The sequence below is a fragment of the Cebidichthys violaceus genome, unplaced genomic scaffold (assembly GCF_023349555.1).
Source record: "Cebidichthys violaceus isolate CVI_PGR_0920_01 unplaced genomic scaffold, fCebVio1.0.p SCAF_1, whole genome shotgun sequence".
NCBI lineage: Eukaryota > Metazoa > Chordata > Actinopteri > Perciformes > Stichaeidae > Cebidichthys > Cebidichthys violaceus.
This window is the reverse complement of record NW_027176262.1, coordinates 17,494,528-17,514,077: the sequence shown is the minus strand read 5'-3', so window position 1 is coordinate 17,514,077 and position 19,550 is coordinate 17,494,528. Positions and strand designations below refer to the sequence as shown.

General features: G+C 42.7%; 1 protein-coding gene across 2 annotated transcripts in view; it reads right to left on the bottom strand.

Annotated features, from left to right (window-relative positions):
- The window catches only part of LOC137874137 (sodium/calcium exchanger 2-like), a 120,547-nt gene that overhangs the window by 15,390 nt on the left and 85,607 nt on the right, over positions 1-19,550 (bottom strand). For both annotated transcript variants that reach the window (XM_068712739.1, XM_068712740.1), the window contains 7 exons: positions 18,759-18,896; positions 18,166-18,393; positions 16,765-17,133; positions 13,415-13,540; positions 8,495-8,690; positions 8,279-8,409; positions 412-785 (listed from right to left, as the gene is read on the bottom strand). In XM_068712739.1, coding sequence (XP_068568840.1) covers positions 412-785; positions 8,279-8,409; positions 8,495-8,690; positions 13,415-13,540; positions 16,765-17,133; positions 18,166-18,393; positions 18,759-18,896 — 1,562 coding nt within the window. The remainder of the gene's footprint in view (positions 1-411; positions 786-8,278; positions 8,410-8,494; positions 8,691-13,414; positions 13,541-16,764; positions 17,134-18,165; positions 18,394-18,758; positions 18,897-19,550) is intronic.

The following is a 19,550-nucleotide window of genomic DNA, read 5'->3' as shown; positions in this document are numbered from 1 at the left end:
TTTTCTGCAATAATCCCAAATCGTATGAAAAAAAAAGTCCCATTTGCTTTTTGTTGAGCGAACCAGTACGATACTAACTTCTGGGGTTTGGCCTACGAAAATACGTCATCTCTGCAACACGTCCAGCGGTCACAAAGCAACATTAGCATCGAGTGGAGTCATGTTGGTGTCCACCAGATGATTACAAGTCCAACATTCACTCTGCTTTCTGCTCTACCAACATCTCTTTAGGTGTTAGATGTTTCACTTTATTAACCAGCGGGTCAATAACTTTGTCTGTAAACATACTATCGAGCAAGAATTTCCATCACATCTGCTTTGAGACCAGCAGCAGGAGACAGAGATTCTACAAGAAGCAAATGTATGAAAATGTAAAAACTTGTGTAAAAAAATCAATAATTCTTGACTCACGTGGTCTGGTCGTTGGAGAACTCCAGCTCTCCTCCGGCGTCCTCGAAGTCCTCGCCAGACTTGGCGGTGCCCGACTCGGTGTGGTACGGCAGGATGACGGTGCCGCGGGCACCGGAGTTGCGCACCACCGTCACCTCCATGGTGCCCACGCTCTCGCTCACCCGCACCATGCGCTCGCTGAACGTGAAGATGCCGGCGTGGTCGTCGTCCAGGATGGTCACCGTGGCGACCAAAGGCTCGAGCAGGCGACCTTTGGGGGCGGCGCCCACTTCGTCGCTCTCGAACATCCCCTCCGGATCGCCAACGCGCAGATTCAGCAGGCGCACGAAGAAGTGCTCGTCCTCTTCGAATATGTCATCGTCGATTATACCGACCTGGAGAACGCCGAGAGACAGCAGGTCGTTATCTGTAGGCTCGAATGATCACAAGTTGAACGCTTTACTTTGACGCCTGTTTCAAATTTATATTACAAAAGGAATAAACCAGGCTGTGTCGCCGAGAGTCCAGAACTTTCTATATCAGGACCCTTCTGAGTGTGTGAAACATAAACTGTATATAAGAAGTGGAGGTAGCCATTGTGACGTCACCCATTGGCTTGTGGGCTGTGGTTTTTAAGTCTCAAGTTCGGCATTTTGGCCGGCGGCATCTTGGGTTTTGGCTGTCGCCATCTTGTTTTTTTGCAACCAGTGAACAGAAGTGACCATATATGGCTCTTGTAGCGACCTGTTAATCACAAGGTAGCCCCGCCCTAAAGCATACTCTGCTTTATGGTCTATTTGACTCTAAATGGACCATAATTTACTAAATGAACATCATGCTGTATTGAAGAAGACTTGAAACTAGATATTGAGACCATAAACTCATGTTTACAATGTTTACTGAGGGAATTAATGAAGTAGAAGTAGAGTCATTTTCTCATAGACTTCTATACAACCAGACTTTTTTCAACCGGAGGAGTTGCCCCCTGCTGGCCATCAGATATAATGCAGGTTGAAGACACTTCCGCATCTGCTTCACTGTTTAGAACCGGAAGTTGCAATCTTGCAAAACAGAAGCTGTGTTTAAAATATCTATGTTTGTTTGTAGTCAGTGTAACCCATACTCTACAAGCGTTTCATCGATTGTACGATGGCTCGGCGCTCATCCTGCTCGGTGACTTCAACATCCAGACCGATAAGCTTGAACCTCTTCTTTCCTTCCTCTCCTCCTTTGACCTTTACCACTCCTCTTCTCCTCCTACCCACAAGGCCGGCAACCAGCTGGATCTTATCTTCACTAGGCACTGTTCTACTGCTAACCTCTCTGTCACTCCCCTCCAGCTCTCTGACCACTATTTCATGTCCTACTCCCTCTCCCTATCCTCTGCCCCATCACTTCCTCCACCTACCCACATGGTTTCTACCCGGAGTCATCTCCGCTCCCTCTCCCCTGCTGATCTTTCCTCTTCTGTCACCTCTGCTCTCCCTGAACCACTACCGACCCTCTCCCTCTTCACCCTGTCCAGCCCTGCCCCACAGCTCTCCCTCCCCTCTCCATGCCCCATCTTACCCTATCTGGCTCCTCTCTCCCCTAACGAGGTCCTCAACCTTGTTACGTCTAACCGCCCCACCACGTGCTCCCTTGACCCGATCCCTTCCCCTCTTCTTCAGTCTATTGCGACTGAACTCCTTCCTTTCCTCACCCACCTCATCAACACATCTCTTGTTTCAGGATGCTTTCCCACGGCCTTCAAGACTGCCAGAGTCACCCCCCTTCTGAAGAAACCATTACTTGACCCCTCTGATGTCAAGAACTTCAGACCGGTTTCTCTTCTACCCTTTCTATCCAAAACACTTGAACGTGCTGTCTTTAACCAACTGTCTTTCTATCTCCACCAAAACAGCCTTTTGGACCCCCACCAGTCCGGGTTCAAAGTGGGTCACTCGACAGAGACGGCCCTCCTTGCGGTGACAGAGTCGCTTCACGCCGCGAGAGCTAACTCTCTCTCCTCTGTCCTGATTCTCCTGGACCTGTCTGCGGCGTTTGACACTGTGAACCATCAAATCCTCCTCTCCACCCTCGAGGGGATGGGCGTCTCAGGCTCTGCACTCTCCCTGTTTGCACCTACTGGTGCTAGCCTACAGGGCAGTGAAAGGAACAGCTCCTTCGTATCTCCAGGCCATGGTCAAGCCCTACACCCCCGCCCGACCACTTTCTTTGCTCTGCTGCCTCGGAGCGATTGGTTGCCCCATCGCTCAGAGGTCCTGGCGGCCGATCGACCCGGTCACAGCTGTTTTCTGTCCTGGCCCCACAGTGGTGGAATGAACTTCTCACTGACGTCAGGACAGCGGAGTCGCTGCCCATCTTTCGGCGCAGGCTGAAAACCCACCTCTTCAGGAAGTGCTACCCTGAGCCTTCCACTTAGCACTTATTGTATTCATACTAGCTTGTTGCACTTATTGTATTCGTATTACTTATAGCACTAACTGTTTTTGTTGTTTCTGCACTGTACTTTGGCTCTGAGTTATGCTCTGCTTCATGCTCTTAGATGCTTGTTTGGAAAAGGAAATGTACTTATGACTTCTGGTGACTAGTAGTTCTTTTGATTACCAATGTTGAATGCACTTATTGTAAGTCGCTTTGGATAAAAGCGTCTGCTAAATGACTGTAATGTAATGTAATGTAGAGTATGTAGATTGTAGAGCAGCAAATGTAGCAAGTACAACTGATATGGACAAATGCAATTATATCTGTTTTGATGGCATGCATGCACAATATATACACAACGTATTCTGCAGAATCCTTTTAGTAAAGACACGGATCTCTGGAGTCAATATTGAATGTTTTCTATATAAGACGATAGCAGAATAAAATGATCCCAGACTTGAGTGATTAATATGTGACCTACAGTTTAATTTTAAGGGAATTGGCATCAATCCTGGTCTGGATGCTTGTGCTGAATACAGAGAAGAGGCAGGGCAGGGAGCATCTCCCTCAGCAAACTCATAAACAGAGGCTCCGGTTACATCTCTCATCTACATGAGATTGTTATCCAATCATGCCACCGCGCATTAACCCAGAGGTGGGCGCTCCCAAATCAGATTAGGCTGGCATTGTAATCCAATGAGCCAGGCCACGTCCTGCTGTGTGTTCAGACTTAAACATATTCTGGTTGGTATTGGCTGTGATGCAACATGCAGAGATGAAATAGGCGAAAATGTGATTCCTTTTTGCAAGATGATATCAATTCCTGGTAAATGTTGGAAGTTAGGATGGATAGCAGATGTTTTGGTTTTTGGTTACATACCTGATATAAGGTCTGTGGTAACACAAGTTTAAGATATTTATATAATATATAGTTTTTAATAATATAATATTTGTCAGTAAATTCCCCTCTAGTAAATCTTTGAAGTTTTTATTAGTAAAAAAGGACTACATGAGACAAAACCTAATCACACTGAGCACTAGCCCGCCTTTAGCTTAGTGGTGGTGGCGTGAAGTCATGTGACCATGGCGTAGTTTGTTTATAGCTGACAAAGTAAGCTTTTTACTTCTGGTGATTGCATTAACGCCTCAAAAATCATAAAAGTGGCATTCATTTGTGAAGATTATCTAGTTGAACAAAACGTATAAGAATCATAAACGTGTGTTTGCCCATTCTCTGTAGATTTATCCCTACGACCACCTTTCACATTGCCAATTCATACATTGTTGTTATAAAAATGACTCTTTAAAGAGTAACTAAACCTCCCGTGAAAATCTTGTCTTTACTGACCTCCAGTGATTTAACTTCTCATCTTGCTGCAGTGATGTACAGATGGGCTCCAGGACTCTCTGACACAGGATGTGGTTACCGGCGCAACAACGCAAACTTCTAACCACAGGCTTGAAACTTTCAACCAGAGAGGGCAGTGACTCGTTGTTTTTCTGTTTGGTTACTTATTAACCTTAATTCATGTATATTATAGTGCTACAACAATTAGTAGCTTACCAATTAGATGATTAACAGCAAATTAATTCACAAAAAATGTAAGAATTGTCTGATCATTTACAATATATTTTAATCAAACAAATGTGACGATTTAATGCTTTTTGTGCTTCTTTGAACATCTCAGAGTCTCAAACTTTTCGGACGAAACAAGTGTGTGATCAGATCTTTTCATATTTTATTAAAATTTCATAGATTAATTAAATCAAATTATTATTTATAATTGTCTGTCTCATCTCTGTTACTGATGGAGTCAATCTGCCTACTTACACCTTTACTCCATCATTGGACGTGTTGCGACAATCAATTTATTTTTTTCATTTCATGCACAACCGTCCATAAATGGCCAATCTTGATGAGGCGACGTTTTGTTGTTTACTATGAGGCACCGCATGGATGGGCGTCACAATCCGGTCTCCAAGATCGGCATCGGGGGCCAATTGAGGCCGACTCGGTCCTGCATTTTAGGTCAGCTGTCACAGGCGTGTTTGTCCTAAGAATTACGACTCTTGGTTACAACAAAGAGTGCAGGCTTCGATTGGTTCTGTGGACCCGATCACTTTTTGTTTAATCAGTAGAGGATAGAGTTGCACAGTGGAACGGAGTGAGACATTCAAGTTTAATTGGTTTCCCTGCTGCTCACTTCTGGCACCGTGATGGATGAAATCCACCGGTGTGCTGCTGAAACAGATGACACTGACCTTTTCTAATGTACTCACTAAGCGTCTCTCCATCCAATCGCTCATGGTAGATGAGCTAATTTACACTGTGTGCTTTTGTCATGCCCTCTTTGTGCTTCTTTTATGAGACTCTTCAGGCTCTTGCATCACTCTCCCCTTCTTTTGATCCTACATCAAACTTAGAATGTGAGGAGAGATTTCCCGGCTTACACCCTGCATGCTTTTCATTCACGCAGCGTAGTGCCCTTTAAAAAAAGTAATATTCTCAGTTTCTTCAGTTCAGATTACAGAAGAAAAAAAAAGGTCTGTAATAAAAGACGGCAAACTTTGAACAGGTCGCTTTGACTGATCATCAAACTCTGTACCTTTTTTCAGATAATAGTGCTGAATCATTTCAAGTACCAGATTTTTCTTTTAGTTTTTGATCTTAACTTTTTCTAATAGGATTTTTATTATTTAAAAAGTGCTACATTAATCACGTCCTGTTTGAGGTCTTTAAAACTAGAATTCCGGCCTTGTGGTTGTGGTCGTATGCCTATTTTCTTATTTTTGTATTTTTGTCATATACAGATAAGCGGTGATGATTGCTGGGTGATAAGTGTGCTGATGTACAAATATCAAGTCTGAGGAGACGATGATGTGCGTATGCCTCACTAGTGACCCGTAATAATAGTGTGCAGCGAGGCCTATCATAACTATCTTACCCCACTGTCCCTTCAGGAAAAAATATTTGTATTTCTAAGAGTGAGATACAGTCCAGTAGTAGCAGATAGTAGCAGAGATAGTAGTATTACGAGTACTTTTACTGGTAGAACACATAGCTAACTAATAGTTAACTGTGGCAGTATTAGTTATTTTCAAACTGTAGAAGTATGAGCAGTAAAATAATGGAACAAATGCACGCAAATTTAAAGGTGGAATGTAGAACAGAATATATTAAAATATATTGACAAATATATTCAGATACAAAACTATACAGAGACAAAATAAGACAAATTTTAAAATCAAAGGATCAAACTCTTGAACATCATTAATGGATGCAAAAGTCAGGTTGGAAAAGTATAATTTCTTCAATATTTTTTTATAATATTGTGGAGATTTCAGCTCCCCTCAGATTTTCAGGAACATCCTGTAACTCAAAAAAAGCTGTGCTTCACACCCGTGGGGGCCTTCCTGGTTCATAGATACCAGCTAACATAGTAGCAGCAGAGATTAGAAGTACTTTGATGAGTAATAGTGATATCTTTCTGTCCTCTCCCTCAACCTCAACATCTGTCTCTCCTGCTGGGACTCTCATTATTCACAACCCTCGCTCTGATCCTCTCCGATATCGTTCCACATTTTACAGCCACACAGCAGCATGTTTGTGCAGCTCAAACTGTCTCGGTGCAGAGCTCCTCGTTATTGTGTCTAAATCCGTCCATCTTCTGTGTTTTTGAGACGCTGCTGTGTTCACGTTCAGGGGTAAAGACGCATCAGCTTTCTATCTCCGATCTTTCAACAAAGACAACTTTGAGCTGAGAGCTTTTGGGATGACACATACTGTTTCATAATGTAGATGAAAGTCTACTTCTTCAAATTTCCCCACAGGGATCATTAAAGTTTCATTTCATCTCCAAAAAACTTGAGTTAATCTTTTAATACTAGCGTGGTGCCCTTAATGTCAATTTAACCCAAACCTGACATTATGAAGAACCAAGTTAAATGTACTCTGTTACATATACTCAAGTGACTGCTTTGTGTAAATTGGACTTGTCAGAGAAGTTTTAATGCAGCACAATTTTTACTCTTACTTGAGTAGATTTGTTGAGAATAATCATTAATTTTACTCATTCAGATACATTATCTCTATTTGTATTTATTAATTTGCTATTTAAAGTGGCAATCTCTGAGATTTTCATTTAAATAAATGTCTGTTAAGTCACTATCGCCAAAGGAAGTGACACAATGGTGATTGAGCCTGTGGCCCACTGATGAAAGTATTGCAATATTTATATATTTGAAGTATTATGAACTGGGTGTCTGTGGTGACATTCCATGGTGACGCAATTCTGAAAATAGCATGTTAGTATGGCATTTTGGACTCAAAGACTGAAAGACTCCAGACTGCTGAACTCTGAGCACAATTCCTTTGATTTCACTCAAGTAGAAATTCTTAATCACTCCGACTGAAATGTTAAGGATTGCCACTTTAATGCCTTCATGATCCGTTATGAGGCAGGTGGTTAGCGGGCTCCTTTCACAGCGCTGGTCCCAGGTCAGCTGGTGCTCTGTAATCCTACCTGATATGAGACTGATATGTCCACTTCTCTTTTATTGTCTTCATGTGAATGAAGAGACATGGATGTGATCTATGTCTGTCTGTCTGTCTGTGATGGGAACTGGGATTGTTTTTATATACTTTTGTACTCTTACTCTTAGTAGGTATTTTGATGACTATTTTTACTGCTACCTAAGCACTTTATTTGCAAAGTAACAGTACTTTTACTTGAGTGCATTTCTTTTGGCTACTCTCCCCACCACTGAAGGACAGCAGAGAGTCCAAGAGCAGGACATTTTAAAGTTTGTTGTGTTTGTGTTTAATCACGGGTTTAAAAAAAGTAAAAGAGAGACTGGAATAAGTAGTTTGACTATGTGTGTAATTAATTTGATCAATATTTGGTCTGCATAATAAATGGGAAAGACTACATTTGAACACTCTGTGGTGACACTGTGTTTATTTAGTTTCCTACAACATCTGCTCTTGCAAAAAGGGCTTCCATTAAAGTTGCAGTTGGAAACTTAAAAAAAATAAATACTTTTTGTCATATTTGCTCAAACTGTCACTGTATTCTGACAGCAGTACATGAGAGGGTTATTCTGTGAAAAAGAATCAGGTTGCTCTGCCTCCGTTTAGTGCTCCTAATGGGTTTAACACAAAAAACAGCCAATCAGAGTCGAGGACTCTCTCGGGAAACTGTCAAACTAGACAGCTCTCATCAAATATGAATCAAGTTACTGCATTGCCTTTTTCTCGCCCTCAAATATTTTCAGAAATATATTTTTAGTGAACTGTTCAGCTGTAAAATTAGAAAGTTTGTTACCCGGCCGCCATGTTGAAACCATCGAGTCAAAACCAAGCACCGCCCACCGGCCGGAGCTGACTTTCTCACTTCTTGTCTTGGTTTGTGGTGGTTTCAGTGTTTCAGTGTGTCTATGTCTCCCTCTTCTCTTCACTCACCTTAATCTCTCTGCGGGTCTCTCCGGGTTTGAACACCAGCGTTCCTTCGCTGTACTCGTAATCCGATCCGGCGTTGGCGGACCCGTCCTCCGTCCTGTAGTCCACGTAGAAGGTGTTCTCTCCCAGACCCCCTAAACAGCAGGAATAAAAAACAGAATAACGCCACTACGCTTTCATTTAACATTTCAATGGATCTGGTGTTTGAAGAATACCCACCCTGGCAGACTACAGCCAGCGTCAGGACGCCACAGTTCTCCATGCACTGACTGTGGGCGCTTTCGAACGAGATGCGGCTGCACACTCCCAGGTCTTCCTCTTCTGGCGCCTCCTCGTCGGTCACGGCCGTGCGGCGAGCGTTGTCGGCTGCGTGCCTCTTCAGGACGTTACCGGCTCCGATCATCATGCGGGTCGCCTTGATGGAGACAGACAGACAGGAGGAAGATCAGTTTTTCTAGAAGAAACAGCGAACATAATTTTCCTTCACGTGTAGCCTTTCTTTTTAAAAACATTTACATCAAGAAATAGACAGAAATTTTGTGTGCAGAAATCACAACTCAAGTAACTAAAGCTGTCAGACAAATGAAGTGATTTCCCCCTGAGATGTAGTGGAGTGGAAGTATAAAGTAAAAAAAAAGACTCAAGTAAAGTACAAGTAGCGCAAACGTATACTTCAGTACAGTACTTGAGTAAATGTACTTAGTTACATTCCACCACTGTTTGTGACATCTGGACTTTTCATGTCCAGTCATCAACAGCTTATAGCAGGGGTGTCCAAACTGCGGCCCGCGGGCCAATTGCACCCCGTGGTCCATCTTTAATTGTCCCACGGCAAATTCTAAAAATATAATGGAATATGGCCCACACACGACACTTGCGCTTGACTGTATTGTACTTCTTAGTTTACATTACATTACAGTCATTTAGCAGACACTTTTATCCAAAGCGACTTACAATAAGTGCATTCAACATTGGTAATCAAAAGAACTACTAGTCACCAGAAGTCATAAGTACATCTCCTTATCCAAACAAGCATCTACGAGCATGAAGCAGAGCATAACTCAGAGCCAAAGTACAGTGCAGAAACAAAGAAAAACAGTTAGTGCAAAAAAGTAATACGAATACAATAAGTGCAACAAGCTAGTATGAATACAATAAGTGCTAAGTGGAAGGCTCAGGGTAGCACTTCCTGAAGAGGTGGGTTTTCAGCCTGCGCCGAAAGATGGGCAGCGACTCTGCTGTCCTGACGTCAGTGGGAAGTTCATTCCACCACTGTGGGGCCAGGACAGAAAACAGCCGTGACCGGGTCGATCGGCCGCAGGGACCTTTGTTTGACCACTAGGTGGAGTTACTGTCTTGAACAAGGCAGCTTATCCACAAAATAAGAGCAATCAAAGAAAAGTTTTGCCAAGGATGACCAACAATGGCAGAATCAAAGAAACGCAAGATAGCAAGTGAGTGTAGAAAATTTCAGACAAGGTGGGAAAATTTCTTCATAGAAGTTAAGGGGAAGTGTGTTTGATTTGCAATGAAACTGTTGCAGTGATGAAAGAGTATAATATATGACGACATTATGAAACCAAATATCAGACTTACACGTCCTACACTGGTGCCGAGCGAGAACAGAAAGTTAAGCAAATGGCAGCTAGCCTGCTAGCTCAACAACAGTATTTTTTCCATGCTAATGAAACACAAGAAAAAGCCACAATAGCTAGCTATGAGGTAGCTCAACTCATTGCCCGCCACGGGAAACCTTTCTCAGATGGTGACTTCATAAAACAGTGCCTCACTAAAGTTGCAGGTATAATGTGCCCGGAAAAAATGCAGGAATTCAACAACGTTAGCATGCCCTGAAACACAGTTGTGCGGCGAATCGAAGACTTGTCAGCTAACCTAAAACATCAAGTGTCGGATAAAGCTTGTGCTTTTTACTCCATTGCATGTGATGAGAGCACAGATGCTACAGACACCGCACAGCTGTTTGCGGGGAGTTGACGATAATTTTTGCATTACGGAGGAGTTGCTTGATCTTAGGAGTCTAAAGAGCACAACAATGGGTAAGGCAGGGACGTGCGGTCAGGGGAGGCAGGTAGAGCCTCACCTGTCATCATAATATAATTATAAAATAATGCTAAAATAAAATAAATATTAATATTTCTCTACTGATCTGTGCTATAAATGTAATTTCTGTATGATTCCAATAATTTCAAGCATTTTTATAATCAAAATCGCTGAATTAGCACGTCCTGTTTAAACAGAGAGGTGAGGCAGCGACGAGCTGTGCCTCACCTCAGATTGCGCAATCCCTCACAAACTGGGTTGAGCCTGTGCCTTTTGCTTTCTCATTGTTTGTCACCACTGTAATATTTGTAGACACTTGTATTATATGTCCTTTCTTTCCATAGAATAGGTACTGTATTTCACGTATGTGTAGAACATATTTAGTGTTGCTGATCTGACAGAAACCGCAGTGAAAAAGCACAGAGGGGAAAACACTACCTCTGCCTCAATGAAGAGGGCGTGCGAGAGCCCACGGGTCGGGTTTATGCTTGTTCTGTCGTTGCTCTTCTTCTACACTTCTCTTCTTCTTATATTTTGCATTAACCACAAAAATGTAAGGTTCTATATCCAAGCTTAAAAATGTCTCAAAAAACAGGGAAATATGACCAAATCAACAGCAATTCAACATTGGACAGGTAAAGTAACCTTTTATGTGTTTGTTGTTCTCTTTATACATCCGTGGTTGAACAAAGATTATCGCGGAATCTCACGATTTTCGCGGGTGGTGCCCGCGAGCGCTCCGCTTCTGAAACGCTCCCGGTGGGGCAGATTGCGGCGCACACGCTCCCGGTGGAATCAAGTATGTACCTTACCTATGTGTGTGTAAAGAATGCTGATATGAAATATGAAAAACAACCAGTAGTCAATGTGCAGGCTGCCAATTGAATGGTGATTTAAGCTACTCTATGGGGTTCATATATATTTGTAAATCTGACTTATGTAGTGTCAGTGCCTCACCAGCCACGAACCTCACCGCACGTCACTGGGGTAAGGACGTTTTTGAAGCTGTGTCAGATACAATTGAAAAGATGGGACTTAAATGGGACACGCTGTGTGGAGTTACAACGGATGGGGCTCCAGCTATGAAAGGCGAGTGTAAAGGAATGGCCTCTATGGCGTGCGCCAAGGTGCAAGAGAGCGGAGGTGAGGCTGTTAAAATGCACTGTATCATCCACCAAGAAGCCCTCTGTGCCAAGACAGTCCATCTTGGCGATGTGATGAACACTGTTGTGAAAACTGTCAACATAATTCGAGCACGAGGGCTCTACCACAGACAATTTCAAGCTTTCCTCTCTGATGTTGATGCTGAATACGGGGACCTACTCTACCATTCTGATGTGCGTTGGCTAAATCGCGGCTCCATGCTGCACCGCTTTTATTCCCTGAGATCAGAAATCGACCAGTTTTTGAAAGAGAAGGACCGACAGCTTCATGAGCTGAGTGACCCTCTCTGGTTGGCAGATCTGGCATTTTTAGTTGATCTTACTGGTCATCTTAACACACTGAACAAGAGCCTACAAGGCAAAGACCAGCTTGTACCACAACTGTACGCGCACATGAAAGCATTCTGTGTGAAGCTCCGTCTCTTTGAGACACAACTACGCAACTTCAACGTTGCGTACTTCCCCACGCTGTCCGAAGTCAAATGTGCTTTTCCAAAGGCCAACCTTTCTGCTAAAAAGAGGAAATATGTGTCCGTGATAACGTCTCTCATGACAGAATTCAGTCATCGCTTTCAGGATTTTTCTCTCAATGAGAAAGACATCAAGCTGTTCTCGACACCCTTCCTGGTGGATGCAGAAGAAGTGAAAGAGAGTCTGAAATTAGAACTTATCGAAATGCAGTGTGACGATTCTCTGAAGAATCAACATCAGCTTCTCTTCCTACCCGACTTCTACCGGAACTTGGAAAAGGCCAAGTTTCCTCTGATGAGACGCCACGTATAAAGAATGATGAGTCTGTTCGGCTCAACATACATATGTGAGCAAACATTTTCTCTGTTAAATCTGAACAAAAGCAGATTGAGAACCAAAATGACCGACAGCCGTCTCTGTGATGTCCTTCGCATCTCAACCACCAAACTTACTCCTGACCTGCCAGCCATCCTTCAGTCCAAAGTGCAGCATCACTGCTCCCACTGAGTGCAACACTGTTCCCATTATAGGTGAGTTAAAAAGATATTACACAGTATTCATGTTTTAATAAGCCCAATTAATTAATAAATTCAAGTTGATAACACAATGTTAGTTGATGTGTTAACAAGCCCAATAACTTATTTGCATAACAAGCTTAAAATATACCCATCCCCTTTTCCCCTTATCCCCCCCCCCCCCCCCCCCCCCCCCCCTTTTTACAGTGCTGTGAAGGAGGATCACCATCCTGACTAAGAAGCAATCTGAGCCTACTGTTTTGACAATGAGCTGCCAACCCTTTTTGTTAGAAAACCCCTTTTTTTTTCTTTAAGCATATTAAATTATCAAGCATAATTTACCTATATTTGACTGATTTTGCTAACTGCGATATACCGCACCTCTAGTGAGTCGCCCAGCCCTTCGTATATTTTTCTGTATGTGGCCCTCAGTGAAAAAAGTTTGGACACTCCTGGCTTATAGTGATCAAAAAGCGTTTGAAACAGCGGCACTGGATTCTGCAACAGTCGGAACGATAATTCAGTAAATAGCTAATGTAGCAGTAAACAGCTGTTCATTTCATTACTTTATATTCATGTGATGATAATGTTAATATGCATTACAAATAAATAAAAAAGATTGGTTATAAATTGGTAATAATAATAATCTGCTTAAAGTGATCAATTTGACCTGGACAAACGTCATTATATTATATTATTACACTATACATGGAAAAGTGTTATAATAGTTGTTTGTAATTTTATTGATTTTCATAAACCATTTGTAGTTCCATTATGAGCAGAGTCTAAAAACGAGTATCAGAAATTCAAATCCTTCAACTACTTAATGTCCTTCTACAGGTCTGGACAACCTTGTTTTCACCTCAGGGACTATTTATGAATAATGTGTGGTGTGTGTGTGTGTGTGTGTGTGTGTGTGTGTGTCACACCTGTATGCGGTAGAAGGCCCTGCTCTTCTGCTGGTGCAGCAGAGCGTAGTAGTTGGCCAGCTCCACCAGCTGGTCCAGCTCTTTGTCCGGATATTTCTGCTTCAGCTCCTTCAGGATACGAATCACCTGGAGGACGAGACGAGAGGACGCACTCATGATCAGAATGTCTGAACCACACACACACACACACACACACACACACACACTGACGGCATGCACGGAGGCTTCTTTACGTCTCTGTGGGGAGGAAGGCTGGAGGAATTTATGCTTCGGCTTCCAGCTCAACAACAACTTCCTATGACCCTTGAACTTTCAAAAGACACTTCCTTTTAGTGAATAACCTATAATAATTTTCATTTTAAGTTTTAACTTGTGTTGAACAACGGCCTGGTTTCATGTGTGGGTTGAAAAAAATAAGTCAAACTTTATTAGCTGTTGAAAACATTTACAACATGTTAAGATGCAGACCTCTAACTGGATAAAAGGAAGAAAATGTCCCTCCTTAACTTAAAAATATATAATGAACTGCTGTCCAACCAGACAATTTAGGCCGAAGTTTAACTGCATCCAAGACATTCAGAGGCTGAGTGGATTCAGAAAATACAAGTTCAGATAAGGGGTCCACAGTGAGGGTTGACACGGCGCCATTGGCAACCATTTTGAGAAATTGACAACCGATTCTTGGCCTTTGGTTGTTATCAGTCAACACTTTTTAACATATAAAAAACAGGAAAAGAAACTAAATGTGCATCCCAAAATAAACGCATTTTGTTCTTTGTTGTATTAGTGATATTGAAATATTGCTGCGTGTGTGTTGGTGTGTGTCTGTTTTAGAGATCATGATGAAAAGTTGTTTAACGGCAGAGTGAAAAGTTTGACTAACCCGTCAACATCACAAGGAGGGGCGGGAGTAGTAGTATCTTTGAGGTGGACCGAAAATTATACTTCAAAGCATGTACTACATACATGTGACATGAATACATGTCCCATTTTTAATATTAAGCTGTCGAATAACTATAGTATCTTAATTACTAAAAATATTGGGTGGCTAAAAATGGCAACCATATTTTCAGTTGCGTCAAACAAAAGCTGATGCCAGCATGGCAACCAACTTTTAAAAGTTGGTGGTGAGCCCTGTAGCATTTAATGCACCACAGCACTTTGTATGATTGAAAATGAAATGAAAGCTGACGGAGGAATAAATTAACAACAACCACAATGATGGCAGAGAGCATATCGTTTCGTCATGTAAAACCCCGATCGAGAGGATAATAGTGGAGATACATGAAATCTGACCAAACAACGGAAAGACGTGGCGGAACGCAAAACCGGTTCCGGTTTGCTCTGGACGGTGATCTGTGCTTGGCTCAAACTTTTTTTTAAACATGGTGTCCAGGTCATTTTACAGCCACACATTTCACACAAAAAAAGTTTCTGAAAACATTTTAGACGAGCAATAACAGAATTGTGATTTATACTTGTTAAGCACTGGCTACGTTGACGGTTTGATCTGGGTTTCAGCCTTGTTTGCATAAAGTTGAGGTCAAGTCCTGATTGTGCAAATTCTGATACGCCGCATGGTCGGTCCACTCGCACGATCCTATTCGTTTTCTGTGAAAACGAATAGGATCCATCAATGGATTCGGTGAATCTTCAACCTTAACCAAGGCTCTCCTTCCTACGCGGACATTATTGCTCTCTATACTACGCAACTTCTCTTCATACTCCCCCCATAACTACTAACCTAAAGCGCCACAGTTTGACGCGTAGGGCCACTGACCAAGCTGCCATTTTAGAGGACTGAGAATGGGCTGGTATTCCTGTAAGTATGCAGGCTAAAAAAGAAGTTCTGTGTTCTAAATGTAATGCGTATCTTAACTACATTTTCAGAAAATGCCAAATTAAAGATCTGCAGCTTGTGTCAGCACAGGCTACAAGCTGCCGATCTTTTTGTCTTTCATTCCGTCCTCCTCACTTTTGTCGTGGGAATGTTTCCCCCTCTGTTTCTCATTTCTGCTCGACCTCTCTGACCCTCATCCCGGTATTTTAATTTTGGTCCGTCCTCTATCCTCTCCTCCTCATTACCTCTCAAACCCTCATTTCCTCTCCTTCTTCTCCTCAACGGTGAGACAACTCATCCCTTGTCAGCAGGCTATTAACAGGTTTAAATATGGATCATTTAATCTTCATTCCCTCTGCTTGAGAGAGTGTTTTCGGTGTGAACTGAATTATAAAGTCGAGAGGAACAGAGTTTACATAAAAACCGGTATCGCGAAACACAAAACAAAGCATGCATTTGGATGGGAAATGGAACTCGTAACTAGAGCCATTCATCGCAGCTTTTACGGCCACTTTTTACTGTCTCCTGCAGGCAAACGATCCATTATTTTGCACTCCGATCATGTCATAATCGCAAAGTAGAAATCCTGTTTTCTATGTTAACTGCATTTTATAACAGAGCACAATCTGCAGTGATAACAGCGTCTTACAGCCTAAGTGTGAATTAAAAACTTGCTTCGTTCTCGTTGTCATTTCACCCTATTTGTGAACAATCCGATGTTTGAAAATGTTGATAAGATGTTCGGCACCAACCAGTGGTGTGTTTCAGGGACATTTTGAGTTCTTTATGGGTTGACAAACGGGGTGGGAGTGTTAAGATCTTCAGGGGGAGATGGCAGGTCAACAGGAGATGCCACATGGGTGACCGTGGCTAAGTGGAGATCAGGGCCACCTTTCAATCAGAAGGTTCGATCCCCGGCTCCTGCTCTACTAGTTTCATGTCAATGTGTCCTTGAGCAAGACACTTAACCCCAAAATTGCTCCCGTAGCTGTGCCTATGGTGTATAGATAGATACTCAATTGTAAGTCGCTTTGGATAAAAGCGTCTGCTAAATGACTGTAATGTAACATAGAAGTGGTGAGCATCATCTGAGAGATGGGAACCTGAAGATTCATTTGAGATTCAGCACTGTTGTGTTTTGTATTAGCGCCTATTCAAATGTTGAAAGTTGTGAGTGTATAAAGGCTTAGAACGTTGTGATGGAAGAATATGATGGCCATTACCTTTGCAGATTTTTTTGGGTTGATACCATTTGATTTTATGTTAAATTGAACCATTTTTACCACTCCAAAGAAATCTCTCCAGGATACATTAAGACACCAAGTCCTCGAGGAACACCACAGGAAAAGACATGCTGTGGTTTGGTATCATAAACTTTTGATATTTTGAGATTTTTGCAAGAATGTCTGGCGGCAATCTGCAGTGTGTTATGTCAAATCGTCATGTTATGTCAAACTATAGATTAGTAGAAATATAGATTCCTAAAGCTGTCAACGTCTCCGTGTCTCACCTCTTTGCGGCTCTCGTCCAGCTCCTTGCTGCTCTCCACGTTGACCATCGCGCTGTTGGAGTTGGGCAGGTTGCCCCCCGCGCCAACGTTTTTGGGCACGGCCCCCGCCGTGCCGTCCTGGGTCCCACCCCCGCAGTTCTCGGCGGGCACCACGGCGCCCCCCCGCGGCGGGAACTTGCCGTCTATGATCATCTCCATGCCGCCCTTGTTGGGCGTCAGGTCTCCCTCGGTCTCCACGACAATGCCGTGGCGCTTGTCGGCGCGGTAGCGCTTGCCCATGTACTTGTAGAAGAGCAGGCGGCGGTCGGCAATCCAGGCCAGGATAACACACACCGGGAAGTACAGCAGGGTGACCAGAGCCTCCCACACCTGAAACACACAGATTCTCCTCAATATCTCAGAGATCACCGTTAAGACATCGCTTCCTCCCTTTGGACACACAACTCCGGAACCTGGGCTCAGGTACAGTCGTTAAGTGGTATGATTCTGGTGCAATGTGGCACAAACTGAGAGAGAGGATGGAGCATCATGAGGACAACATTATTACAAATTGAAATACAGCCTGCTTTTGGAGGTGAATTTACTTTTCAGCAGTGGTGGAAGAAGTATTCAGATCCTTTACCTCAGTACAAGTATTAATACCACACTGTGAAAATACTTCATTACAAGTATGTAAGTATTATCAGCAAAATTAAAGTATATAAAGTAAAAGTACAGTGCAATGTAGTGTTCCCTCAGTGTTTTACTATTATAGCTGATGTTTCTGGACTAATATCACTACTGCATTCATGTGTATGTTGCATTTTACTGCTGTAGATGTTTTAACTCCTTAATATCCTGTTAGATAGTTTAATCTACATCAATGCATCACACTAAGGCAAAGCAAAATATAGTATTTCCATTTATACAATCTGTTTCCTTCTATTTATTAAAAAGGTCGACTCAAGCTCAGAGATGGATGCCTAAAAACCTGGAACAAGACAAAGCCTTTAATTAATAAAATAGGTTGCATTCAGACGCTCATTCATGAACATCAAAGGAAGGAGACATCTTGATTGATGTCATGTCTCCAAAAATGTTAATTTCCAAAATTTCCACCTTGACCTTCAACCTCTATCCCTATGAGAGACAATTCATAAGGACAATTTAAATTCAAAATATATGTATGAGAGCATTTTCCATTTCCAACACAACAAAAAGTGATTCATGCCAAAGCAAGAGCCATTATGCCTCTTGGTAGCTGCCACCTGATCTGTATGTATTGCATCGCTTTAACCACCTGTATCTAAGAGGGTTCATTTGGGACAAAATTACCCCCCCCCCAAAAAATATACATAAAAAAATGGCCGCCGCCTTTGTGTCTACGCTGACGAACAGTGCCACTCTTTCTGAGTCTCTCACCTCCACGACGCCCGGCGAAATGACGTACAGGATGAGGAAGAGCCAGATGTAGGCGAAGATGCTCCAGAAGGCGGTGATGAAGAACACCCGCAGGTGCTTGATCTTGCGGGTCTCGCCCACGGGGATTGTCCACACGCAGATCCCGATGATCACGAACATGTTGAAGGCGGCGCTGCCGACGATGGTCCCCGGGCCCAGCTCACCGGCCTCGAAGTTGTGACCGCACACCTGGAAGGAGTGACAAGAGACAGAGAACCAATGACGAGCGTAGAAACAAACTCAAGACACAGAGTTACTTTTCAAACACTCCTGAACAAAATGGCTCGTTTGGCCGACTGAGCAGTCTTGAAAATGATTAAGCAGTCTGAAGTTCATCGCAAGAGCATTTTAATTTAACAACATGCTCTCTGCAGAAGATATTATAGTTATACAGATACAACTGAAAAGGAATATTTTACTTTGGAACAAAGAAATTAACGATGATTAATACGGATGGAGCGAGAAAAAGGAGCACAAAGAGAGTGCCGGTGGCATCAATGAATCCACATAACTCCCTGTGATAGAGATACACAGTAGTGTGTGCGGGTGTGTACCTCTATAACAGATAGCAGTATCTCCGGAGCGCTGGAACCGAGAGCCATGAGTGTCAGATTGGACACCGTTTCGTTCCAGATTCGAACTGTCGCCACCGACGTTTCCCCGTTAGGCATGGTGATGGTCACCTCCTTCTCCTGTTGGCCCAAAACACACAAATGTCATTTTTTTGACTAACTACATTAATTCACTGAATGAACTCCCTTCACACACCCACAGATCTGTCCAGTTATTTTGGCTGATTGCAACCTTTTACTCAGGTTAAAGGTTGGGTCCAAACTATGCAGGAGTGTACGTCAGGTCACCAGATTAAATTTGTTCCAAGCTAACTGGAGAGTGAGGAGGAGGATGAAACACACACACACACACACACACACACACACACACACACACACACACACACACAGACCACCCAAGTTAAAGGAGCAGTGTGTAGGATTTAGAGACATCTAGTGGTGAGGTTACAAATTGCAACCTACTGAATACCCCTCTAAAGACCAACTGAACTACTGACTTTTGGAGCGAGTGCTGCTAGCTGCTTTCATTGGGAAAGATTGGCAACACTGGGCTGGGTTTCCTGGTTGGATCATTTAAATAAAAAATCTAGCGTACACGTGCTAGTTATTTAAGATTGTCATCTCTAGCTTGAACTAAAATATGTCTTTCATTTGAACTGAAATGTTGCCTTTATAGTGTTAAAACTGTCTCATACGTATTCACAAACAAATGTCAAGTTATATAACTCAACGCACAAAAAAAGCACAAATAAATGATTTGTGTCTGCAAATCTG